Source organism: Lottia gigantea, assembly GCF_000327385.1.
Source record: "Lottia gigantea unplaced genomic scaffold LOTGIsca_31, whole genome shotgun sequence".
Lineage (NCBI taxonomy): Eukaryota > Metazoa > Mollusca > Gastropoda > Lottiidae > Lottia > Lottia gigantea.
Window position 1 is genome coordinate 1,502,562 of NW_008709027.1, and position 27,982 is coordinate 1,530,543.

The window sequence follows — 27,982 nt, forward strand, 5'->3', positions numbered from 1 at the left end:
GTATAGCCTGTCCTGATGAATATCCTTTATTAGGTTTTATATCATTATTTGCTCCTGCTGTTATTCGTGGTAATGCAGTAGTTGTTGTACCCAGTGAGAAATATCCTCTTGTAGCTCTAGATTTCTATCAGGTATTGTATTACTTTCATACCATTTCTTTGCTCAATAGCTGACCTTTTTTCTGATTATAAATTAGCAGGAGAAATTCTCAGGAATTGCATTCCAGCCAAAGCTCTGGATGTTTTTGAACAATTCTCTAAAAGTTTTAAAAGTGAGCTGTATGATAAAAAAAATTTCAGTTCACTTAGTATGGAGGAAACTGAAAACTTTCAATGTACTTTCATTGATTATAATGGGAAACATATATTTTATGTACTTATTATATAATAATTATTATTTACTGTATAAATATAATGTTTTCTAGGTATTTGATACATCTGATTTACCTGGTGGTGTAGTCAATATATTAACTGGTGATAGAGATCACATTGTCAAATACTTGGCTGAACATCAAGATATACAAGCTATGTGGTATTTTGGTACTGGCCAGGGATCCAAGTTTGTAGAATATACTTCAGCTGAAAACTTAAAGAGAACATGGGTGAACTATGGAACCAATCGTAATTGGAGTGATCCAGAACAAGGACAGGGAGAAGAATTTTTATATCATTCCATACAAGTGAAGAATATATGGATTCCTATGGGAGATATTTTTGCCAATTAAAACCAAACCAAAGTCAATATGAAAACCAGTTAGTTAGATATAGTGTGTAATACCCAGTGATACTTATAGTTTTAGTTGAATTTAGGTGAATTTTTAATTTGTTAATTGATACCTATGATTTTGTGCAGTAGCTGATGTTATGTTAGTTGTGTTTATGTATAATATCTTGCCCAAATGAAATCTAGTCCTTGAATTATTGCTTTGTTAAAAGATATAAAATTATGTGCTATAATGCTTTATTCTTATTAACTATTAGAATTTCCATGTGGAAATGGAATTATGAAATTAAATTGTACAAACTGATAATTCACTTAAAAAGGTTTATTGCCAGATATCTGATTGTTTTATGATAATAATCATCTACATAGTTGCTTTATCACAACAATAAAAGCTCAATTTTGACTATCAACAGCATTCTTTTGAATTAAAATCCAAAGTTTTCCTGTTGAAGTTATTACAAATGTTTTCAAAGTGGCATAGATTGGTGAAACTGACTATATCTCTTTTATTGATTGATTTTACATAATATCTAAATCATGTTGAGTATTATTATTAAACCTAGTGCTATATTTTATTTGTCTATTAGGATGATCTGATTGTATGATGATTGAGAAGTGTTGATTAATATTCTATACCACATATATTATTATTCTTACATCACTTGTTGTTTCTTGTGACTAAACAATGACTGAATATTCAATGCATACTTAACATAAGTATACACACAACCATCCATTGTATATGCTTGAGTTAGTCAAAAGAGGTTACTGTTTGTCAGAGGTTGTTGTGGAACAAACAGAATGTATATCGGACCGAGTCAAAGAAGACATTTCAAGATAAGGAGTATCTACTATCAACTTTGCTTAATCATTTTGGTTATACTTCAAAAGCAAAGGTCTGAGGATTAACTAGGTGGAAAAAACAGAAAGATATATAACTGCGATAATGAACAGTATCCATTACAGCTTATATTTTTAAACTCGATTAAAGTTAATTTCAGTGACACAAATGCGCATTTTATCGTAAAATATTCCTCTTGATTCTATAAAGAGGAATGAAAAGTTTCATCTTTTGTGAAAAAGTATGTTAACGCTGCGTCATAGTCAGTGTTGCACTTTTTACATTGAAGTGAAACCTCAATTGCCCAGATTAGCATATACATGTAGATCAAAGGTTATTTTATAAAAAAAATGATTTTCTTATCTTTCATGCAAGTTTTTTCAGGTATATGTTAGTTTCATGAAACTCATTCTACATTCTGATTCATGCTACACATTCTTCCAATACACGTCCGGGCCGAGTACATACTCCTTCTGATGGTGTACACATGTTTAAATAATTTGACTCCAAAATATCTATCAGATCTATTAACTCTAGATATTAATTTGTATTGTACAAGATCCTCTACTGGTCTTAATCTTCATATACCAACAACAAAATATAAAACATTTGCAGATAGGTCATTCAGTGTAGCAGGACCACAGTTATGGAACAAGTTGCCTGAACAGTTAAAAACCTGTAGATTCTTTTAAGAGAAATTTTAAAACTATCTTTTTGGAAAAACTTTTACCTAATAAGAACGGTGAGTGAGGGTGAGTGTGTGTATGTGTGTGTGTGTATGTATAGATATTGACTAATGTACATAGCCTATGTGTGTTTTTGTAAAGCGCCATTGAATACTCATGTAAGACTATGTCAAGTTCAATAATCTCAATCTTATCCCAATCAACTATACATAAACCATAGCCAATATAGAGGCAGGTGAATGGCTTTTAGGTGGGACTACTATGACTGGTAAAAACGAAACCAAGTGTTATAAGTGAATATGGTATAAAGGTCTTGTTTCTAAAGTAAATAATTTAATTCAGTTTGTATTGAGTACACAGTGACGCATCAAATCTGTAAAGTGTACAAATAGGACTTAAAATATACTTAATATCATTTGATCAGTAAACTATCACCATGAGATCAGCGGTTCTTATTTTATGTATAATTTCTGCTATTAATGCATTTTATTTCGATTTCTTTTCAAGTAAGTCAATAATAATCAATCTTTTTTTAACTGCTGTGTCATAGTCACATTAGACTAAAGTAGGTACCCAGAGGAAAACTGCTTGGACAATAGGAAGAGCCTAAAGTATGTATTTTGTATGGCCAACATTATGTTTTCTGTTATTATAAACTCATGAAATAATACGTCCAAATTCTATTTCAGAGAAATGGGACGGACTTCGAGGTAAGTAATATTTTATATAACACTCAACAAATGTTTTAAAAGGATAGTAAAAAGGTTTTCTTAACTTTTTATGTGTATCTGGGACACTTATAGGATCGATTTGCACTGTTCCAATTTCAATCACAAGTTTGTTTTTCCTGCAATTCTACTAAAACTATGCGTTTTATGACGTCACTTTCGCAAATGTTCTTATAAAGCGATATCATAAAACGTCAAAAGTCGTTTTAAAGGAATTGTAAAAAGGTTTTCTAAACTTTTTATCTGTATCTGGGACACTGATAGGATCGATTTGCGCTGTTCCAATTTCAATCACAAGTTTGTTTTTCTTGCAATTCTACTTAAACTATGCGTTAGATGACGTCACTTTCGCAAAGGTTCATCATCACGTTCTAGGGCAAATTATTTAATTCCTGGTTTGTCAGTTTTCAACTCAATATAGTTATTTTTGTTATGTTCAACAGGTCCAACAGTTCCTATTTTGTAACATTGAATATTATCAAATTTGGCTGCCAAAAGATCTTTTAGAATATTGCCTTTCATTAAATGAATATCCTATAATGATAATAGCATTATCACACGAAAGGTCTCTTTACGTTCTCTCACAAAGTTAATCCCACATTGATCACCTCTTTGACGATAGATAAGTCACGCATTCATAAGAAAATCGAATATATTGGACAGGAAAACTAATGTGATTATACTATTTCGTTTAAAACAACATTCTGGGCAGGATCTAGAGTGGTGCGTGTGTGGGGGTGAAAGATGTATCTCCATTGCTCGGCTCGGAAAAATTCATAAAGTGGCCAAACCCCTAAATACGCCATTATATTTTGTAACGCTTTGTCACGGTATTTCTTTCTTCAAATCTCTTCGTGATTAAAAGATGTATATTGTAAATCTTCAGAACTTTGATAGCATTATTCTATTTTCCACCATAGGGTTTATTGCTGTATTTTTGTGATTTCAGTTCGATTTGGATTCGATCTAACTGGTCCATATAATTTTGCCAAAGTACCATTAACTTTGAAAGACGCTGAATCGGAAGGATATACAAAGATTTCAGAACAATGTGAAGGTAAAAAGGCCGTTTATTTAATATTTTTTAGCAACCATTGATATCTAGAAATATTGCACTTTAGATATTGTAGGAATTCTCTAATATATAGTGACTTTAAATATGCATTGTTAGGTATATGTCCTAACCATGGTCAATAGAATTTAAAAAAAAATTATTCTACTAAAAACAATAGAATATTGATACAATCGACACACAAGTTACTGAATTTTACACTTCCTTTGTATTTGATTTGAATGGCATATTCCGATCAGTGGCGGCGCCAGTCTCTGAGAAATATGGAATGGCAACTGTCGAGGCTGAGGTTCCAATTGTTTCGTAGGGAAGGGTATGAAATCTTCTCATATCGCCCGTGCTACTTCGCCCCTCGAAGCGAGCTTGAAATTCAAATTTTACTAGAACTATATTATTTTATCTATATTTACAGGGTTATTCCGAGGATATCGATATTTAAAAGATAATGATTATGCTCTGATTCTAGTATATGATGTTCAAGGAAATATAGCTGGTATTCAGGCTGGGGTAAATATTGTGGTCACCAAGACATAGTTAATCTATATACTATACTATATGTACTATTACAAAACTTTGTTATATACGACTAAAAAATGTCTCAAGACACGGTTTTTGCATTTAAATGGTCGATCAGTTTACAGTTGAAAAAAAAAAACAACCCGAAAAGAACCCTCTGGAAATTCGCTACCCTCTTTTGTACGTTTAAAAGTCAATTCTTTGAATCATATAAATCCACTTAAAAGTCATAAAGTACATGTACCTTACTCACTTTTCAGCTAGCTGAAAATCTACCAAATGGTTATCCATTTGTTGAAATTCAACCACCATTTATAAAAGAAGGCAATCGTTACTTTGTTACAGCTTATTTTGTGAATCCGGGTAAGTAATTTTGAGAATAATCATCTCGCGATCTGAGGTACCTGTTCCCTTTGCAGCAATATATACTTGTCTCCTTATATTGAGGCTGATGAATCTAGAGTTTAATAATCCGAAAAAAGGAAAAGTCTATTTATCATTATACATGTATTTGTCGGCCACATTTGTTTTTTCCAGCCACGATCTGTACAAAAGGACGTAACAAGTATCTGGTAGAAAGTGAAGGTACTGGAACTAACCTATATATACAGAACGGTACCGACTTTAATAGAGATGTTATTGTTGCTCCTAAACTACAGAAAGATTTAGTTGGTACCAAATGGTCTAAAGGAAATTGCTTCCGTTCCATGGGTAATAACACACATTTTTATCATTCTTTTGTGCGTTTTCTTACGATTTTACCATACATAACCAAATTTAGTACAGTGCGGTAAATTGTACATAACCCAACAAACAAGTTAACAATGAAAGACCATCTTACCCCATGGCCTCTCAGATACCCTTTTCAGCCCTGGTATACTTTTTTGGGCAAAAATATCATAGAGAATGTTGAATATGATTTTATTTCAGGTCAACATTACTGGTATGATATGCACAGAAATTCAGACTGTAGACAATTCTTCCCAATGTTTCTGATGTATAATCGGGGTGAATTAAATAGTTTTGGTTGGGCTTTCCTTACTAATATCATATCACCACGCTTTGAACACCCTCAAAGATCAGTCATTTCGGTAAGTACTAAAATCTGTTAATTTGATCATTTAATGTGATATTATTTTGATAAAAACCAAACCAATAGGTACCAGCATATCAGCTTACTTGTACGTGTAGTGGAGCTTATGGTTGAGATAGTGGTAATTTTAATCTACATGTAGATTCATGAATGTTACTATATTTATTGTAGTTATTGTAATTGCTCGTTAAAGTATATATGATAAACTTTTTATATTTTAGACTTTCATCTCAGATCCACCAACCTGTTTATATCAACAGGGAAATCTTACTACCATGCACATTTATTTAACTGATAGACCAGAGTATAATTTCTGTTAGACAACATATTGGTACCCTGGAAGAGTTCCTCTCTATATCCAATTTTAATCGCAATAATTTATATTGATATATAGCTTTCAATATTTCAGAACGTATGAAAAATGGCATAATGTTACACTCGATATACAATGTGATCAATTCAAAAATGAAATAAAGAAACATATTTTGTTGTGAATAGATTATTTCGCATCAGGTGACCTTCAAGAGAAGGAATATATGATATATTTTAAATTGGAATATATTCTTATGTGGTACACTGATAGCATCGATTTGTATTATTCTTATTTTGAAAAAATCTGAAAAAAAAATTGCAATGAAATACCAATTCAATCAAATCAGAGCAGTTCTATAAATACCGTTTATTATTTCGTTTCATTCTTTACACCCTTACCAATATGAATCCTCACATCCCATGAATCAATAATCTATAAAAATTGTCAGCTTTGGGGCAGGGCTAACACTATTAACCTATCCCGCTCTTTCAGACTCGATTTCCCAAAAATGTATCCAGTCGTTATTACAATCAAATAAAAGGCTGAAACGAAGTGGAATAATCCCAGTCCCTCTTGAGAAAAGCTGTTATCAGTTGGAATGACGTCTGGTACATTATTTTCTGGAAAGCGTTACATCGGTAGTGATGACAATTTTAGTATCCAGGGCGTTATTGATATTTTCGTGCTATTATCTTACTGATTGTTAAACTTTGACCGTTACATAATCTTGAAAACGGCAAACACACTCTCTTTCGTCGAACTTTCAACAGTATACTGACAGCTGAACAGCTCGGGTGGGGCGGAGTATTTAGATCAACTTTTCAACCTTCATACAATTAAATGGGAAAATTTACCAGGAATATAGTTGCAAACCTTTACTTAACAGATGATAGATCTCATATCATTTTCACTTATTGAAGTCTGAAAATTAAATGAGCTCGATCAGCTGGTAAGCAATATATTGACCTCGACTAAATCTTGACAGGGAAAAGGAGCGAAGTTAATTTCTTTTCTAAGAAATGTTCAATGGTACAAAACTTTCATTAATACCAGCTCATCATAATATAGAAAAAATAATTTATCGTTTGGTTGTTTTCTTCTCTTTCTTTATCTGTTTCTTTCTTGTTTTGGTTGTTTTCTTGTTGGATGTTCTCTTTCCATTATTTGGTAGTTGTTTCCCTTTTGCTGTTTTAGTGACAGTCCACTCTGTCTTTACTTTCGGTTTGGAAGTCTTTTCTGGTTTCTCTTTCTTAATGTTAAACGTTTCTTTTACTTTCGGTTTGGTAGTCTTTTCTGGTTTCTCTTTCTTAATGTTCAACGTTTCTTTTACTTTCTTCTTTACATCTACTTTGGCAGTTATATTTGTATTTCTGGATTTCGTCTTATCATTCGGGTCACCAAGTCGGAATGATCCAGAAGCACCAGTCCCTTTCAATTGCTTCAGCTTTCCATTCTTCACTCCAGCTCTTAGAGCTTGTTTTAAATAATTGTTGACTGCTCGCTTATCATTACCAACATCATAGAATTCCAGGATGAATTTCAATATGGCGTGTCTTGATGATCCACGTCTATCTTTTAAAGAACTAATGGCATATTTGATCATTTCACTATATTTAGGTTTCCCTATTAAATTTATTTTCTGTTTGACACTCTTCGTTGGTTTATCAATTGATGCTTTACCCTTAGGTTTTTGTTTTTTTGTCGAAGCAACCATAACCTCTTGATAACCTTCAATCCGTTAATATTCAGTGTAGAGTTTCTGATTCGAAATAACGAAAATCTCGTGTTGGGTGTTATTATATATCTAACGCGGACGTCATAGAGAACATCTTATGAACACATACACCCACAGTGTACAGATGTCGATATTGAAGTGTCTGTGTTATCTTGCCTTTCCAGAATTCAATGTAAAGCCAACCTAGACACAACATCTCTACAAGTTTAAAACCTTGTACAAACTAGTACATTTGTCTTCCATATCCAAGGAGATATAGCAGGAAATAAGTGCACTTTCTACCATAAAGTTTGAATTTCAGTGGAAAATATTAAAGCTAAATAATGAGCATAAAAATAAACGCACTAAGAAAATCAGAAGTATACAAAATGTCCAAACTAATCGCGTATTTCTATTCAAAGATATCTTAAGAAAAATAGTCCAGCAAAATTTTCCTTTCAACACACATTTTATATAAGAGATTCGTTGATTTGCTGAAATGATCGTGAACAAAGATAAGATGCCATTTCTTTCACATTTCTGCTTGAAATTCTGGATTCATTTTTGACATTTTTGAAATATATTATGTAACCATAAAAGCTTTTGATTTCTATCTTGATAAATTTAATCAGTAAATTACTTTTCATAATGTTGGGAGTATTGTTGATGTCTCATGTCTTCTTATTCTTAAAAACATTGATTATTCGTATACGTTCAAGAATTGCTCCGATTTCTTATCAGGGGGATTTAAGGATGAGCTAAATTCACATTGCCTTTTACATTGAAGGGATATAATCATTTAAATATTTGTTTGTCATAAGGCAAATCCTGCGTAAGGTTCCACTTCGATTAAATAAAAGTAAGATTCGGTTTTTTAATGCATAGCCCAGAAATCCTTAAATAGAATAAGAAAATCTTGTTGTGAACAGATTAAAGAATGAGAGCAGATGATACATAAAAATTCCGTCAGTTCGTAAATGGCAAGAAGATACAGAGCAAAAATAGAAAAATGGTGATGGAAATGATTCGGTACACTGATCAGTTTTCCAGTGACGTTTTGTCTCCATTGAGACCAATTCTACTGTGGCAAAACTAGCCATCAATGACAGGGCCAATTCTTTCGCGAACATTGTACATTATGCTTAATGGATCATGCGATTCTGAACCGATATTCTGAGTATAAGTAGCTTGATTTGAAACTGGGGAGGTTTTCTCAAATCGTCCCCACCTCTAGCCTACATACATACAAACAATTTTTGAGAATAAATAATATTACTCGGAACTTCAAAACAACTTTCCCATTTACATGTATACACAAAACGTTTGGTCTTAGCTTACAGTAGAAATCAAAATCTTAGCAATTTTCTCTTTCACAGTAAACTTGAACCATTGAAATGAAATGAATGGAGTTTTACGTCTACTTTTATGCTTGAACCAAATGAACAATGCCAATTTGTCCTAAAAGTAGATATTTATTCATTTAAATGTATCAAATTATATCAACCGATTTCTAATACGGATAGATTAATCGATTTCTAATTTAGATTTCAGGGAATACTTCTTTCAGGACCGGTGCCATTGCAATAAACCGTAGGTTTTCAACCATAGGGACTTGTCCCAAGATGAGGACATTTGCACTTTTCTTTGGGGACATTTGATGTGTCACAGCCAGTCACATGCTGTGGAAAATAAAAATTTCCAACTACAATATATACAACATCTCATATGATGACTACAATATATACAGCCTAAATTAACATTGTCTAGGAGTACTCAATTATTATCAATTTATGCGAGAACATGACTGCTATCCAACCATAGATACGCTTTCGATATTTGGGGACATCATTTTCGTGCTGATTCGAATTGGGGACACAGACAAAAACAGATTTAAAATCTCTGCTATATACAGTATATAATATGTTCTTGTGCGTGTATGTGTGTCATTTCCAATAAAGTCACTAATGTAAATTTCACATAAGTAATAAGTTTATCTATTGCTCTGTGACCTAGACCAGTGCTTTCATTGAGACTCGTCTCAATACACTTTAACACGAACACTATCTAAGTTTTACTTTCTTTATACTGTGGTAAACATAAATTGTAAAATGAATCCTGAGAAAACGTTTCAAGAGCTCTCCATTTTATCCAACCATTTTCTTGCAGTTGCTTTTTAGATAACTTTGGCCCATGGTAATGTGGATCCTGTAATAAATGAATAATTAACTATTAAATTTTAAGTAATTGGTATGATACGGTACAAAGCTTCATTCATAAAGACACAAGAGTAAAGGATATATCTGGGGAGTAAATGATATATCTGGGGAGTAAAGGATATATCTGGGGAGTAAAGGATATATCTGGGGCGATACATGGGCGGATCAACAACTGCATGGAATCGCTGTAGAAAACAACAATATTTGGAATATTCTAATTGGTAATTCACAGAAATTTGGTCATCCAAGACAAATCATAATCATAATAGATAAGATCCTTTTCAGAAGTAACGGAAATGAACCACTTAAAACGAAAGTATCGTGTATTACTTGCGAGGTGATGAATGTCATTTGAGCCACTTACCAAAACCAGTAAAGATGGTGGATTCAGAGAAGCACCAATGATACCTTTAGATGAATTATCACTTTCTCCACCTAGAACAAAAAAAAAAAGATTCCCAGGATTAGAATGATTTTAGATTGTATGATTTGTTTGTATATAATGTCCGTATATTTATATTTTGAAAATATATTACCCATCATAATTGGTGATCCTATATCTTGGAAATGATGATATATTTGTTTTATGTGTTGGGGTAATTCTGAACCATGGTTAACATGAATTATCTTACAGGCAACCTGAAAAATTATAGAAAACAAATTTTTATTAAACTGTATCTTGAATCAACTTTCAAATGGTGAACATTGTTATACATATCGCAGTAGATAATGCATTTAGCATTCGAACACTTTGCCTTTCCCTGTACCCCTGGCCAAAACCTCTTACTCAAGATCACACTTTTGCCCTTGATTTTTCGGCATCACAAACTTTGTATTATTTTCATATATTTATTCATAATATAGAAATTATACATACGGATATATGTTTTTGAAACCATTTCCTATATTTATGTCATAGCAGAAACTAAAATCCAGGAGAATTTTACAATGGTTTCAGAAACCATGAAGCATGATAATATCTTTTAAACATATTTACACACATACTCGAAAAACTTTTTGACAATACTTGTATCGTCTTGATGCATAGTCTTGAAAAATGAATGTTTATTAATTTGCCTATATTCGAACTTCAATACAAGCTGATTAATATAAACAATTTCTGCATTGAAAATTGACTGTTTTGTATCTTGAGCAATAGAATAAAATAATGTTACAATTAGCATAGTTATGTCGATTCTCCGAGAGTTGGTTGCATCGACTAAATGTTTAATAAGACAATAATAATGTATAGGCATTATAAAATAAAATATTGTTATCCTGTATATGACACAATTTAAAAAACCTTAGTGAGAGAGGATGTAAAGACAATTAAGTAGCCATGTGTCTGCATCGATATCGATATTTTCTTCTCTTTCAAGATCATAAACTAATCAATATTATACGATATACAGATAAAAGATATGATTTAAACAGTATCTATTTCTATTATACATAGGGTTTCGGAAACAAGCCGAGGCTTACGTTAACAAACGTTACGTTACAAAATACAATATACCAAAATATGAAAATATTAAATTAATGAATAGATAAATAAATTAGCATACTAATATATATAATAATTCCACAATTAAGTAGTTTGATAGTTACCACAATTGATTACGTATATATATATATATGAAAGAAAGTGTACAAAAGTGTATAGAGTTTCCACAACAGACAGGGGTCGTCATCACCAAGAATTCCGTTTGTCCACAAGCGCAAACGAAGCTACAGACAAAGACAGCCGGGCTGGTCAATTGGAGATAAAAGATATAATTTGACTATTTTTTATATAAATCTATAATAATAATAATACCAATACATGTATTACTATAGGATGTTTTTGAAAATGAAAACGAGCTTATATGTGAAAATTAAACTCGAATGAAAAATAACTTTATGCATCAATATCATGTATAATTTTAAAATCTGAAGGTAACTGTTATAAGCTTTGAAATTTAAAAATTTAAATATTCATATGAAATATGTCAGCTCAAAATCTGATTTTCAGATGAAAAAGTAGTAATGCAATGACCAGATAAATTGAATACATTTATTCATTTTTTTTTTCATTAAATCATACATAGTAATTACATGTATATCTCAGAATTTGTGGCGCAAAATTAATCTAATGCTTCAATTCGATGTTATCGATCTAAATCCAAATCACAAATAATATAAATCGTAGGATCATTATGGTTTCTACTATGACAACATCGGCATATAGTAAAGTGATTAGATGATTAACGATAAGCTGTAAGTCGGGACATCATTAACTCGTTGTTTATTTTACGAGCTTGGACTACTACCTCATAACAATGATCTAATTTGAAAATAACACATGTTTATTTAAATGTGAGTCACAGATAAAATGATATGAGTAGTTTATGGCATTAGGAGAATAATTTGACCATGTTTGACTAATTAATATGTACTCTACGACGAGGGGTATAAATAATTTCAATAGGTTTCTTCATCAGTGAACAATGTTCAGTCTTACTGTTCACATGAAAAACAGGGAATTCATGGAGAATGGGTAAATACATTATTTGAACCAAATGTATAATAAGTTTTTCTGTGTAATCACTTAAACCATAGGCCTCCATTTTCTTGAGAGCTGTGTCATGTATATACCACCATTTTTTGTACGCCCACATCTCAGAGAAGCAGAAAGGTCTTAAGCATTTTCATCAGTATTTCGATGTGATTGTGTTACTTGGCTACTATCAAAGAGTAATGCTGATGGAAACATTAGATTTCATCACATCACAGTTTGAAATGGTGAAGAACAAAGTTCGATGCGATTGTGTTATTTGGCTACTATCAAAGAGTAATGCTGATGGAGAAATCATTACATTCCATCGAACCACAGTTTGAAATGATAAGGTTAAAAAGGTCTTAAGCGTTTCCATCAGTATTTCGATGTGATTGTGTTGTTTGGCTACTATCACAGAGTTATGCTGATGGAAACATCATCACATTCCATCTATCCGAGGTTTAAAATGATGAAGCAAGAAGATCTATGGAATTTCCATCAGTATTTCGATGTGACTGTTTCCTGGCTACTATCACAGAGAAATGCTGATAAATACATCATTAAATTCCATCAAATCGAAGTATTTCCATCAAATACCACTCGTGAATTACTACCATCAATAATTTTCTAATATTCATTTCAATAGAGGAACAGAGTGATAATACTCTTGGTATTATTTCAGTACTGATGTTAATTTACTATTAGCACTAAATAATGCCAAGGATATTGTTTGCTATTTTCAGCATCGAAATACAATAATATTGTATCTTATATTATTAATATTTCCATCAGTATGTCGATGTGATTATGATATCTAATTGCTATTACAGAGTAATACTGATAGAAATATCATTACATTCCATCGAACCAAGGTTTAAAATGGTGAAGCAGAAAGGTCTTAAGCATTTCAATCAGAATTTCGATGTGATTGTGTTATTTGGCTACTATCACAGAGTAATGCTGATAGACACATTCCATCGAACAACAGTTTTAAATAGTGAGGCAAACCTGTCTTTAGCATTTCCATCAGTATTTCGATGTGATTGTATTATTTGGCTACTATCACAGAGTAATGCTGATAGACACATTCCATCGAACAACAGTTTTAAATAGTGAGGCAAAACCGTCTTTAGCATTTCCATCAGTATTTCGATGTGATTGTATTATTTGGCTACTATCACAGAGTAATGCTGATGGAAAAGCATCAATACATTCCATCGAACCGCAGCTTAATATGGTGAAGAAGAATTGTCGTAATCATTTCCATCAGTATTTCGATGTGATTGTGTTGTTTGGCTCAGAGTAATGCTGATGGAAACATCATCGCATTCCATCGAATCGAAGTATTTCCATCAGATATCACTCGTGAATTACTACCATCAATAATTTTCTAATATTCATTTCAATAGAGGAACAGAGTGATAGTATTCTTAGTATTATTTCAGTACTGATGTTAATTTACTATTAGCACTAAATAATGCCAAGGATATTGTTTACCATTTTCACTATCGAAATACAATAATATTGTATCCTATATTAATATGCCCATCAGTATGTCGATGTGATTATGATATCTAATTGCTATTACAGAGTAATGCTGATAGAAACATGTGATTGAGTTATTTGGCTACTATCACAGAGTAATGCTGATGGAAACATCATTACATTCCATCGAACAGCAGTTCGAAACGGATAATCAGAAAGGTCTTAAGCATTTTCATCATTATTTTGATGTGATTGTGTTACTTGGCTACTATCACAGAGTAATGCTGATGGAAACATTAGATTTCATCACATCACAGTTTGAAATGGTGAAGAACAAAGTTCGATGCGATTGTGTTATTTGGCTACTATCAAAGAGTAATGCTGATGGAAAAGCATCAATAAATCCCATCGGACCGCAGTTTAGAAGAAGAAATGTCGTAAGCATTTCCATCAGTATTTCGATGTGATTGTGTTGGTTGGCTACTATCACAGAGTTATGCTGATGGAAACATCATCACATTCCATCTATCCGAGGATTAAAATGATGAAGCAAGAAGATCTATGGCATTTCCATCAATATTTCGATGTGACTGTTTCCTAGCTACTATCACAGAGTAATGCTGATAGAAACATTAGATTTCATCACATCACAGTTTGAAATGGTGAAGAACAAAGTTCGATGCGATTGTGTTATTTGGCTACTATCAAAGAGTAATGCTGATGGAAAAGCATCAATATATCCCATCGGACCGCAATTTAATATAGTAAAGAAGAAATGTCGTAAGCATTTCCATCAGTATGATGGAAACATCATCACATTCCATCTATCCGAGGTTTAAAATGATGAAGCAAGAAGATCTATGGCATTTCCATCAGTATTTCGATGTGATTGTGTTACTTGGCTACTATCACAGATTAATGCTGATGGAGAAATCATTACATTCCATCGAACCATAGTTTGAAATGATGAAGTACAAAAGGTCTTAAGCATTTCCATCAGTATTTCGATGTGATTGTGTTATTTGGCTACTATCACAGAGTAATGCTGATGGAAAAGCATCAATACATTCCATCTGACCGCAATTTAATATAGTGAATCAGAAATTTCGTAAGCATTTCCATCAGTATTTCGATGTGATTGTGTTGGTTGGCTACTATCACAGAGTTATGCTGATGGAAACATCATTACATTCCATCTATCCGAGGTTTAAAATGATGAAGCAAGAAGGTCTATGGCATTTCCATCAGTATTTCGATGTGACTGTTTACTGGCTACTATCACAGAGTAATACTGATAGAAACATCATTAAATTCCATCGAATCGAAGTATTTCCATCAGATATCACTCGTGAATTACTACCATCAATAATTTTCTAATATTCATTTCAATAGAGGAACAGAGTGATAGTACTCTTGGTATTATTTCAGTACTGATGTTAATTTACTATTAGCACTAAATAATGCCAAGAATATCATTTTCACTATCGAAATACAATAATATTGTATCCTATATTATTAATATGCCCATCAGTATGTCGATGTGATTGTTATATCTAATTGCTATCAGAGAGTAATGCTAATAGAAACATGTCATTGTGTTATTTGGCTACTATCACAGAGTAATGCTGATAGACACATTCCATCGAACTACAGTTTTAAATAGTGAAGCAAAACCGTCTTTAACATTTCCATCAGTATTTCGATGTGATTGTATTATTTGGCTACTATCACAAAGTAATGCTGCTCCATCAATAAATTTCGCAGTTTAATATGGTTAAGCAGAAATGTCGTAATCATTTCCATCAGTATTTCGATGTGTTTGTGTTGTTTGGCTTAGAGTAATGCTGATGGAAACATCATCACATTCCATCGAATCGAAGTATTTCCATCAGGCATCACTCGTAAATTACTACCATAAATAATTTTCTAATATTCATTTCAATAGAGGAACAGTGTGACAGTATTCTTGGTATTATTTCAGTACTGATGTTTATTTACTATTAGCACTAAATAATGCCAAGGATATTGTTTACCATTTTCACCATCGAAATACAATAATATTGTATCTTATATTATTAATATGCCCATCAGTATGTCGATGTGATTATGATATCTAATTGCTATTACAGAGTAATGCTGATAGAAACATGTGATTGTGTTATTTGGCTACTATCACAGAGTAATGCTGATGGAAACTTCATTACATTCCACCGAACCGCAGTTTGAAATGGATAAGCAGAAAGGTCTTAAGCATTTTCATCAGTATTTCGATGTGATTGTGTTACTTGGCTACTATCAAAGAGTAATGCTGATGGAAACATTAGATTTCATCACATCACAGTTTGAAATGGTGAAGAACAAAGTTCGATGCGATTGTGTTATTTGGCTACTATCAAAGAGTAATGCTGATGGACAAATCATTACACTCCATCGAACCACAGTTTGAAATGATGTAATAAAGGTCTTAAGCGTTTCCATCAGTATTTCGATGTGATTGTGTTATTTGGCTACTATCACAGGGTAATGCTGATGGAAAAGCATTAATACATCCCATCGAACCGCAATTTAATATAGTGAAGAAGAAATGTCGTAAGCATTTCCATAAGTATTTCGATGTGATTGTGTTGGTTGGCTACTATCACAGAGTAATGCTGATGGAAACATCATCACATTCCATCTATCCGAGGTTTAAAATGATGAAGCAAGAAGATCTATGGAATTTCCATCAGTATTTCGATGTGACTGTTTCCTGGCTACTATCACAGAGTAATGCTGATAGAAACATCATTAAATTCCATCGAATCGAAGTATTTCCATCAGATATCACTCGTGAATTACTACCATCAATAATTTTCTAATATTCATTTCAATAGAGGAACAGAGTGATAGTACTCTTGGTATTATTTCAGTACTGATGTTTATTTACTATTAGCACTAAATAATGCCAAGAATACCATTTTCACTTCGAAATACAATAATATTGCATCCTATATTATTAATATGCCCATCAGTATGTCGATGTGATTGTGATATCTAATTGCTATCAGAGAGTAATGCTAATAGAAACATGTCATTGTGTTATTTGGCTACTATCACAGAGTAATGCTGATAGACACATTCCATCGAACTACAGTTTTAAATAGTGAAGCAAAACCGTCTTTAGCATTTCCATCAGTATTTCGATGTGATTGTGTTATTTGGCTACTATCACAGAGTAATGCTGATGGAAAAGCATCAATAAATTCCGCAGTTTAATATGGTGAAGCAGAAAGGTCGTAATCATTTCCATCAGTATTTCGATGTGATTGTGTTGTTTGGCTCAGAGTAATGCTGATGGAAACATCATCACATTTCATCGAATCGAAGTATTTCCATCAGGCATCACTCATAAATTACTACCATAAATAATTTTCTAATATTCATTTCAATAGAGGAACAGAGTGATAGTATTCTTGGTATTATTTCAGTACTGATGGTTATTTACTATTAGCACTAAATAATGCCAAGGATATTGTTTGCCATTTTCACCATCGAAATACAATAATATTGTATCTTATATTATTAATATGCCCATCAGTATGTCGATGTGATTATGATATCTAATTGTTATTACAGAGTAATGCTGATAGAAACATGTGATTGTGTTATTTGGCTACTATCACAGAGTAATGCTGATGGAAACATCATCACATTCCATCGAATCGAAGTATTTCCATCAGGCATCACTCGTGAATTACTACCATCAATAATTTTCTAATATTCATTTCAATAGAGGAACAGAGTGATAGTATTCTTGGTATTATTTCAGTACTGATGTTTATTTACTATTAGCACTAAATAATGCCAAGGATATTGTTTGCCATTTTCACCATCGAAATACAATAATATTGTATCTTATATTATTAATATGCCCATCAGTATGTCGATGTGATTATGATATCTAATTGTTATTACAGAGTAATGCTGATAGAAACATGTGATTGTGTTATTTGGCTACTATCACAGAGTAATGCTGATGGAAACATCATTACATTCCATCGAACCACAATTTGAAATGGATAAGCAGAAAGGTCTTAAGCATTTTCATCAGTATTTCAGTGTTACTTGGCTACTATCACAGAGTAATGCTGATGGAGAAATAATTACACTCCATCGAACCACAATTTGAAATGATGAAGTAAAAAAGGTCTTAAGCATTTTCATCAGTATTTCGATGTGATTGTGTTACTTGGCTACTATCAAAGAGTAATGCTGATGGAAACATCACAGTTTGAAATGGTGAAGAACAAAGTTCGATGCGATTGAGTTATTTGGCTACTATCAAAGAGTAATGCTGATGGACAAATCATTACACTCCATCGAACCACAGTTTGAAATGATGAAGTAAAAAAGGTCTTAAGCGTTTCCATCAGTATTTCGATGTGATTGTGTTATTTGGCTACTATCACAGGGTAATGCTGATGGAAAAGTATCAATACATCCCATCGGACCGCAATTTAATATAGTGAAGAAGAAATGTCGTAAGCATTTCCATAAGTATTTCGATGTGATTGTGTTGGTTGGCTACTATCACAGAGTAATGCTGATGGAAACATCATCACATTCCATCTATCCGAGGTTTAAAATGATGAAGCAAGAAGATCTATGGAATTTCCATCAGTATTTCGATGTGACTGTTTCCTGGCTACTATCACAGAGTAATGCTGATAGAAACATCATTAAATTCCATCGAATCGAAGTATTTCCATCAGATATCACTCGTGAATTACTACCATCAATAATTTTCTAATATTCATTTCAATAGAGGAACAGAGTGATAGTACTCTTGGTATTATTTCAGTACTGATGTTTATTTACTATTAGCACTAAATAATGCCAAGAATACCATTTTCACTATCGAAATACAATAATATTGTATCCTATATTATTAATATGCCCATCAGTATGTCGATGTGATTGTGATATCTAATTGCTATCAGAGAGTAATGCTAATAGAAACATGTCATTGTGTTATTTGGCTACTATCACAGAGTAATGCTGATAGACACATTCCATCGAACTACAGTTTTAAATAGTGAAGCAAAACCGTCTTTAGCATTTCCATCAGTATTTCGATGTGATTGTGTTATTTGGCTACTATCACAGAGTAATGCTGATGGAAAAGCATCAATAAATTCCGCAGTTTAATATGGTGAAGCAGAAAGGTCGTAATCATTTCCATCAGTATTTCGATGTGATTGTGTTGTTTGGCTCAGAGTAATGCTGATGGAAACATCATCACATTTCATCGAATCGAAGTATTTCCATCAGGCATCACTCATAAATTACTACCATAAATAATTTTCTAATATTCATTTCAATAGAGGAACAGAGTGATAGTATTCTTGGTATTATTTCAGTACTGATGTTTATTTACTATTAGCACTAAATAATGCCAAGGATATTGTTTGCCATTTTCACCATCGAAATACAATAATATTGTATCTTATATTATTAATATGCCCATCAGTATGTCGATGTGATTATGATATTTAATTGTTATTACAGAGTAATACTGATATAAACATGTGATTGTGTTATTTGGCTACTATCACAGAGTAATGCTGATGGAAACATCATTACATTCCGTCGAACCACAGTTTGAAATGGATAAGCAGAAATGTCTTAAGCATTTTCATCAGTATTTCAGTGTTACTTGGCTACTATCACAGAGTAATGCTGATGGAAACATTAGATTTCATCACATCACAGTTTGAAAGAACAAAGTTCGATGCGATTGTGTTATTTGGCTACTATCAAAGAGTAATGCTGATGGAGAAATAATTACACTCCATCGAACCACAATTTGAAATGATGAAGTAAAAAATATCTTAATCTTTTCCATCAGTATTTCGATGTGATTGTGTTATTTGGCTACTATCACAGGGTAATGCTGATGAAAAAGCATCAATATATCCCATCGGACCGCAATTTAATATAGTAAAGAAGAAATGTCGTAAGCATTTCCATCAGTATTTCTATGTGATTGTGTTGGTTGGCTACTATCACAGAGTTATGCTGATGGAAACATCATCACATTCCATCTATCCGAGGTTTAAAATGATGAAGCAAGAAGATCTATGGCATTTCCACCAGTATTTCGATGTGGCTGTTTCCTAGCTACTATCACAGAGTAATGCTGATAGATACATCATTAAATTGCATCGAATCGAAGTATTTCCATCAGATATCACTCGTGAATTACTACCATCAATAATTTTCATTTCAATAGAGGAACAGAGTGATAGTACTCTTGGTATTATTTCAGTACTGATGTTAATTTACTATTAGCACTAAATAATGCCGAGGATATTGTTTGCCATTTTCACCATCGAAATACAATAATATTGTATCTTATATTATTAATATGCCCATCAGTATGTCGATGTGATTATGATATCTAATTGCTATCAGAGAGTAATGCTAATAGAAACATGTCATTGTGTTATTTGGCTACTATCATAGAGTAATGCTGATGGAAAAGCATTAATAAATTCCGCAGTTCAATATGGTTAAGCAGAAATGTCGTAATCATTTCCATCAGTATGTCGATGTGATTGTGTTGTTTGGCTTAGAGTAATGCTGATGGAAACAACATCACATTCCATCGAATCGAAGTATTTCCATCAGGCATCACTCGTGAATTACTACCATCAATAATTTTCTAATATTCATTTCAATAGAGGAACAGAGTGATAGTATTCTTGGTATTATTTCAGTACTGATGTTAATTTACTATTAGCACTAAATAATGCCAAGGATATTGTTTGCCATTTTCACCATCGAAATACAACAATATTGTACCTTATATTACTAATATGCCCATCAGTATGTCGACGTGATTATGATATCTAATTGTTATTACAGAGTAATGCTGATAGAAACATGTGATTGTGTTATTTGGCTACTATCACAGAGTAATGCTGATGGAAACATCATTACATTCCATCGAACCACAGTTTGAAATGGATAAGCAGAAAGGTGTTAAGCATTTTCATCAGTATTTCAGTGTTACTTGGCTACTATCACAGGGTAATGCTGATGGAGAAATAATTACACTCCATCGAACCACAATTTGAAATGATGAAGTAAAAAAGGTCTTAAGCTTTTCTATCAGTATTTCGATTTAATCGTGTTATTTGGCTACTATCACAGAGTAATGCTGATGGAAAAGCATCAATATATCCCATCGGACCGCAATTTAATATAGCAAAGAAGAAATGTCGTAAGCATTTCCATCAGTATTTCGATGTGATCGTGTTGTTTGGCTACTATCACAGAGTTATCCTGATGGAAACATCATCAAATTCCATCTATCCGAGGTTTAAAATGATGAAGCAAGAAGATCTATGGCATTTCCATCAGTATTTCGATGTGATTGTGTTACTTGGCTAGTATCACAGATTAATGCTGATGGAGAAATCATTACATTCCATCGAACCATAGTTTGAAATGATGAAGTACAAAAGGTCTTAAGCATTTCCATCAGTATTTCGATGTGATTGTGTTATTTGGCTACTATCACAGAGTAATGCTGATGGAAAAGCATCAATACATTCCATCTGACCGCAATTTAATATAGTGAATCAGAAATTTCGTAAGCATTTCCATCAGTATTTCGATGTGATTGTGTTGGTTGGCTACTATCACAGAGTTATGCTGATGGAAACATCATTACATTCCATCTATCCGAGGTTTATAATGATGAAGCAAGAAGGTCTATGGCATTTCCATCAGTATTTCGATGTGACTGTTTCCTGGCTACTATCACAGAGTAATGCTGATAGATACATCATTAAATTGCATCGAATCGAAGTATTTCCATCAGATATCACTCGTGAATTACTACCATCAATAATTTTCTAATATTCATTTCAATAGAGGAACAGAGTGATAGTACTCTTGGTATTATTTCAGTACTGATGTTAATTTACTATTAGCACTAAATAATGCCAAGAATACCATTTTCACTATCGAAATACAATAATATTGTATCCTATATTATTAATATGCCCATCAGTATGTCGATGTGATTGTGATATCTAATTGCTATCAGAGAGTAATGCTAATAGAAACATGTCATTGTGTTATTTAATTCTGATAGACACATTCCATCGAACTACAGTTTTAAATAGTGAAGCAAAACCGTCTTTAGCATTTCCATCAGTATTTCGATGTGATTGTGTTATTTGGCTACTATCACAGAGTAATGCTGATGGAAAAGCATCAATAAATTCCGCAGTTTAATATGGTGAAGCAGAAATGTCGTAATCATTTCCATCAGTATTTCGATGTGATTGTGTTGTTTGGTCCAGAGTAATGCTGATGGAAACATCATCACATTCCATCGAATCGGAGTATTTCCATCAGGCATCACTCGTAAATTACTACCATCAATAATTTTCTAATATTCATTTCAATAGAGGAACAGAGTGATAGTATTCTTGGTATTATTTCATTACTGATGTTAATTTACTATTAGCACTAAATAATGCCAAGGATATTGTTTGCCATTTTCACCATCGAAATACAATAATATTGAGAAGTATAATACGAAGTCGTAGGTCTGTATTTGTAGCCCTTATCGATTTAAAAAAGCCTTCGATTTTGTGAACAGAGACATGATGTTATAATAACTGTTGCTGCAGAACATAGATGGTAAAATATATCAATCACTGAATAACAAACCACAGTCTGTGTTAGTATTAATAATATATGCACTGAATGGTTTGAATGCAAGTTAGGTGTTAGACAGGGAGATAATTTGTCACCGACGATTTATCATGAGATGAACGATCTCAATGTAGGCACTCGTGTTGGTAATACAAATATATCAATGTTGCTATATGCTGACTACGTTGTGTTTATTGCTGATAACGAACACAATCTTCAATTAATGCTCGACAAACTTAATGGATGGTGTATCAAGTGGCGAATGATGGTTAACTCGTCAAAATCGAAATGTTTACATTTCCGAACAGGCAACAGGATACGCAGTGAATTTCAATTTCAGATTGGTGATCACCCATTAGAGACCGTATCGAATTACAATTACCTAGGTGTGGTTTTCCAAGAAAACTTTATGAAGACAGCGGAAACGCTAGGAACAGCAGGGGGACGGGCTCTTGGAGCAGTAATATCTAAACTTCACCACATGAAACAATTTGGTTTTAAAACATTTATAAAACTATACGAATCATGTGTTATACCTATCCTAGACTATGCATGTGCTGTTTGGGGATACAAACAATACGTACCTCTAGACAATGTTTATAATAGGGCATTTCGATACGGATTAGGGGTGCATAGGTTTACACCAATCCAATCAATGTATGGAGATAACGACTATGAACTGTCCTACCAACATAAATTGGTGCAATGACATAAAAAACTGTTTGTAAAATTTAATAAGTTAATTAGCAATATTACTTGTACAATTTCCTCGTGTCAAAGTGCCAAATTCTTGCAGCAAGCTTTCTTAAAAAGTCGTAGACAGTTGTATAACTTGTTTATGGATTTAAAGCATTGTATGATGGTGTACATATGTTTGTATTTATATAGACTATAATATATATATGTTATTTATCATTAATTGATTGTTGAGAATGCTACAAATTTAAAGTGACCCATAGAGCCGGGTGTTTGTAAAACTTGATATGCACGTAATATATGTATACTAATTATAACACATCTCACTGTAATAAACAATTACTTACTTACTTATATTATTATTTCCATCGGTATATTTTTGTCATTGTGTTATTTGGCTACTACCACAGAGTAATACTGATAGAAACATCATTACATTCCATCGAATCAAGGTTTAAAATGGTGAAGTAGTATCACAGTGTTATGCCGATGGAAATATCATTTAATTCCACCGAACTGAAGTTTTTCCATCAGATACCACTTTAATATTAAAGCTCCTTGATTCCAACAATCTGAATATTCAATGGTAATAATCGGTTCATGCAGTATTTTGATGTAATTATGTTAATTATTAGCAATAAATAATGTTAAGGATATTGTTTACATTTTCACCATGGAAATACATTAATATTGTATCATATATTTTTAATATTTCCATCAGTATTTTTATGTGATTTTATGAACTAGCAAATTACTCTCATAAAAGTTTCTCTAATATGAATTTCAATGGTGATTCATGTACAATGTAATAGTATATATTATTTCTTAATAACATTCTGAAAATTTATTTCATCTTCTACAAACACATGTAATAATATCTATAAAATGATTATTAAAGGAACTTACATGATAGAAAATATCAATACACAGGCATACTTCAAAACTTCCAATCCATGATTTTGATCCACAGAACGAAGCTGGCTTGTCTTCTATCTCAACTAATGCCGTTTGTATCTCCTGTAGGTTTGGTACATCTCTTTGATAACTAGTCTTAGCTTTTATCCACGAACATAAAGTCTGTAGTGTCCTATAACCACAACCCCAGCCCTGAAAGTGCGATTAAGCAGTTCGTACCTTAGCCTACTTTGGGAGATTCTGAATTGGAAAATGTTTTATGTATGCTATGAAATCAAAGCACTTACTTGATCCGATGTTCCATCACATGCATAATGATAGTACTCGTATTGGCCATTGACTAAAATAGAACTTGTAGGGCCTTCCAATCCATCGTGTACATTACAACATAGATCCATCTACCTGTAAAATAAAGAAATGTCACTGTTATAGGTGCCATGGCCTGTGCTATCAGAACAGATAAACATGTAATAGGATACACATCAGAACATTATGCATCTATCCAGCAAATTGAATGAATTAATGAATTAGTTGGAATCCCGTTGCGTTTTTTTTTTCATTTTCAAGATTTTAATTCACAGAATGTCAAAACGGGTAGAAATGTTTCGGACTATATATCCCATCATCTTTTCTTTTCAGCGACAGGAAAACTATTTTTGTCAAAACAAAGTTCCTTTTTAAGAATAGTGACAAAACTGACTAACATCTCTAACCTTCCAATGAATAAGGGTGATCCTTCATTACACTAACTTTAAATTCAGGATTGTCAATGTTAAATTGCCATAAGTAGCCTACACGATCAAAACTACTGCAAATAAGAATAGTCTCCCTTGACCAACATGGCAGCCCCCATGATGCGGAAAGAGAGGTGGGACATCGAAAGGAATTCTTCGCATGAATTAAACGTTTATTTATTCCGATTTATTCAATTATCTTAAATAAATCAGATTAATTTTCAGCATCAACTATCAGCATCAGTTGATGTTATAAACGTGACTTACACTGACTGACAAGTTATATTCTAGTAAAATTGGTAGCCGGTTCGTTTTTTTTGACATAGCTTGTCCGTAGTTTTCTGATAATCATCGGTTATTCGATTTTATTTTAAATGATATGACTGAATCGTTGAGCATATACATATATTTATATATCTTCATGGGTTATATCCATGTTATATTAATTGAAATAAGATATTTTTCGAAACAAATTTGATATTATAATGTAGACTTACTCTTGATTCGATGGTTTTCATGAGATTGTGAATTGGAAGATCATCTTCAGATCACTACTAGTCTTAGATTATCTTGAAGTACATTATTCCCTAGAAATTTGTTTTTAAAGAGCACAATTTTTAATAGTAAAAATGGACATTTTCTTTTGTAATTACTGTGAGGAAAGTATCAGCATGTTCTTACTCAATGTAATTTCATAAAAATTTAGTAATTATTGATTATTACAGAACAGGATATGAAGAGGGCTTTATTCAAGGCTGTGAGTCAGGAACCATTGAAGGATGTAGTCTAGGAGTAGAGAAGGGAAGGCAGATTGCATCAGAGGTAATATATTGAATGTTGAAATATTTTAATGAATGAAAGTACAACTAATCCAGCTTACTGTAAGCTATAGGCTACATAATATATTACTTCAATGAGTCTTACTCTTACATGACTAGAATAGAGACTTAAACTTTAAAAATCATGCAATATGAATCATGAAATAAAAAACCCAATTTAAATGTCCAAATTTATTCTGATCAGTGCAATGATTATAATTACAGATCGGTTTCTATAGAGGCTTTTCAAGGCAGCTAAAATCATTGATAGAAAATGACGAAAATCTTGGAAAGCAAAGGTAACTGTAATTTGTCCCCCACTGCAATTTTTTATTTCAACTGGCGTTCATGTTACAGTGGACAGGAAAGGCTTTCTATAATCTGTTTGACAAAAGAATAGTTGAGCAAAGATAGTTTAGATAACTGTCTGTATTTCTAGGCATTTTAAAGTCTTGTATAGAATCTAATGCAATCCTATTTCTGCTTATTATACCAAATGATTTTGGTAATTTATAGGACAATGAAAACTATTGAATCACTGAGTGCTATTATTGATAAATTCCCATTAGAAGATGTATTAAGTCAAACTCTTTTTGAGGATTTGGAAACCATTCGTGCAAAATTCAAACAAGTGAGTATAAATTCTTGATAAAAATGGAAAGGTATTCAATCTTTTTTATTATTATGAGACTTCCACATAAATTCTAAAATTAATGTGAACTAGACAACCCAATTTCATGATTCATACTATACTTTTGTGTTTCTTCAGTGTAGTTACATATATAATGTCCAAAATGAAATGTTTCTTATTTTTCAGCTAACAAGTCAACTTGGTATATCATTATGCTATGGTGATATAGATAAAGTTAAAGGTGTTTCGTTTTGAAGTTTATATGGTAAGAAAATTTTTATTGAACTCCTTTGCATTAATTGCAAATTTTGTTTTTTCTTTAAAAATTTGCCTTGAAAATTCTTGGTCGTTCTTGATATTTTTTTTATATTTTTCTTCTAGAGTGAATTAATATGGTGCCATACAGTAAATGAAAAGTTAGTGGAAGCGTTTAAATATCAATGTACATATATCAAAAATCCCTCATAATGGGAAATGTAAAGAGTAAAGACACTAGACACTATTATTTAATATCTCAATTCATCTATGATAACAGTGAATATGGTATTTGATCTGAAAATTGCAAATCCTTGCGAAGGAGGGGGAAGGAGGGGGACTAGATTTATTTGGATGCCGCAGTAAAGATCATGCTGTACTCTCATGTTAACCAATGACTCTGTTTAATATCTCTGTAGATTGAATGTATTGTTAGTATGTTTTGTAAAGCTGTTATTTGATACTTTATAAACATGTTAAAAAACTAGTGAGCCGTTGAAATGTTGTCTTTATTTCAAACAGAATACCTTTGGTAAATGTTTTTATTTAAGAAGAACAATTTAGGACAGTTATCATGGAATCTGAACGTTATTTAACGGTACCGTCAACTACACCGACGGAAAAAATGTTTCGTTTTAGTGATCACATTCAGACTGATAGGAAATATTTCATGGAAAAATCTCTGTTAAACGACAAAAAGAATCGTGTATTGAGTGTATATTCAACGAGCAGACTACCATCTAATATTAAACTTCCACTTCACAAGCCAGATCTCGAGTTAAAAGGCAGATTAAACGAATCTCTTAATACTTATGTGGATACAAGGAAAAGAATAAATCATTTCCAAAGTTTGGATAACTTAAATCGAGCTTTGTCGTTTCAATATACCAAAGTCGAACAAAACAATAATGAAAACCATGACGAAAGAAGAACGAAACCGGTTCCACTTTTACTGATGGGAAAATCAGCTTTCAGTGATAGTATTATGTCATTACCAGTTATAGTTAAACCATTATCACGATCAGCTACCAAACAATCTCATTTCCCATTAAAACTTCATAAATCTTTAGATGGTAATCCAAATATGTTTGAAAAAATGCCTAAACGATTTTCATTTAGGCCTCTGAAGATCTGGAGAAAACGCTCTGACATTGTGTCTCTAAAATCTTCCTCTTATAACCAAAAAGGTTAAATTCTGAAAAATACTGTCTTTTGTGAACGTTTTATTTGGCTCATTTTTATTATTCGGTCACAGAAAATGACCAATTCAGGTGGCAGAGTGGAGATACGGCTTCATT

At 32.4% G+C, this 27,982-nt stretch overlaps 6 protein-coding genes across 6 annotated transcripts in view; 4 read left to right on the forward strand and 2 right to left on the reverse strand.

The window, feature by feature from the left end:
• Nucleotides 1–1,378, forward strand: part of LOTGIDRAFT_216152 (hypothetical protein) — a gene marked incomplete at its 5' end in the record, with an annotated part of 16,575 nt that extends 15,197 nt beyond the window's left edge. The window contains 2 exons of the mRNA XM_009057772.1: nt 7–131; nt 425–1,378. Of these exons, the coding sequence (XP_009056020.1) occupies nt 7–131; nt 425–724 (425 nt within the window). The 3' untranslated portion in view covers nt 725–1,378. The remainder of the gene's footprint in view (nt 1–6; nt 132–424) is intronic.
• A 629-nt stretch (nt 1,379–2,007) lies between these two features.
• On the forward strand, nt 2,008–2,238 carry LOTGIDRAFT_79942 (hypothetical protein; the record flags this gene model as incomplete). Its single annotated transcript, XM_009057658.1, has 1 exon — nt 2,008–2,238. A coding segment is annotated over one exon (231 nt), but the record flags the coding sequence as incomplete, so codon positions are not given.
• A 440-nt stretch (nt 2,239–2,678) lies between these two features.
• On the forward strand, nt 2,679–6,291 carry LOTGIDRAFT_232745 (hypothetical protein). The gene is made up of 8 exons (XM_009057773.1): nt 2,679–2,756; nt 2,940–2,960; nt 3,928–4,035; nt 4,463–4,557; nt 4,827–4,929; nt 5,104–5,277; nt 5,497–5,657; nt 5,881–6,291. The coding sequence occupies exons 1-8, from the start codon at nt 2,687–2,689 to the stop codon at nt 5,977–5,979; spliced, it is 831 nt and encodes a 276-aa protein (XP_009056021.1). The 5' UTR covers nt 2,679–2,686; the 3' UTR covers nt 5,980–6,291.
• Nucleotides 6,292–7,365: 1,074 nt separating this feature from the next.
• Nucleotides 7,366–7,590, reverse strand: LOTGIDRAFT_87303 (hypothetical protein; the record flags this gene model as incomplete). Its single annotated transcript, XM_009057662.1, has 1 exon — nt 7,366–7,590. A coding segment is annotated over one exon (225 nt), but the record flags the coding sequence as incomplete, so codon positions are not given.
• Nucleotides 7,591–9,284: 1,694 nt separating this feature from the next.
• Nucleotides 9,285–24,644, reverse strand: LOTGIDRAFT_161889 (hypothetical protein; the record flags this gene model as incomplete). Its single annotated transcript, XM_009057774.1, has 6 exons — nt 9,285–9,388; nt 9,762–9,891; nt 10,267–10,337; nt 10,439–10,541; nt 24,238–24,438; nt 24,534–24,644. 6 exons carry the CDS (start codon nt 24,642–24,644, stop codon nt 9,285–9,287), a joined length of 720 nt encoding a protein of 239 aa, XP_009056022.1.
• A 430-nt stretch (nt 24,645–25,074) lies between these two features.
• On the forward strand, nt 25,075–27,206 carry LOTGIDRAFT_232746 (hypothetical protein). Its single transcript, XM_009057775.1, has 6 exons — nt 25,075–25,114; nt 25,706–25,802; nt 26,024–26,097; nt 26,315–26,429; nt 26,616–26,694; nt 26,811–27,206. The coding sequence occupies exons 1-5, from the start codon at nt 25,086–25,088 to the stop codon at nt 26,682–26,684; spliced, it is 384 nt and encodes a 127-aa protein (XP_009056023.1). The 5' UTR covers nt 25,075–25,085; the 3' UTR covers nt 26,685–26,694; nt 26,811–27,206.
• Nucleotides 27,207–27,982: the final 776 nt, after the last annotated feature.

What these genes read in the sequence shown, in the direction of transcription:
- LOTGIDRAFT_232745 (XM_009057773.1), top strand. Translation starts at nt 2,687, where the DNA reads ATGAGATCAGCGGTTCTTATTTTATGTATAATTTCTGCTATTAATGCA. An exon ending in TAGCTGGTATTCAGGCTGGG is followed by an intron (nt 4,558 to 4,826) that starts GTAAATATTGTG and finishes CTCACTTTTCAG; the next exon opens with CTAGCTGAAAATCTACCAAA. An exon ending in AAATTGCTTCCGTTCCATGG is followed by an intron (nt 5,278 to 5,496) that starts GTAATAACACAC and finishes ATTTTATTTCAG; the next exon opens with GTCAACATTACTGGTATGAT.
- LOTGIDRAFT_232746 (XM_009057775.1), top strand. Translation starts at nt 25,086, where the DNA reads ATGGCAGCCCCCATGATGCGGAAAGAGAG. An exon ending in GAAAATCTTGGAAAGCAAAG is followed by an intron (nt 26,098 to 26,314) that starts GTAACTGTAATT and finishes GGTAATTTATAG; the next exon opens with GACAATGAAAACTATTGAAT. An exon ending in TTCGTGCAAAATTCAAACAA is followed by an intron (nt 26,430 to 26,615) that starts GTGAGTATAAAT and finishes CTTATTTTTCAG; the next exon opens with CTAACAAGTCAACTTGGTAT.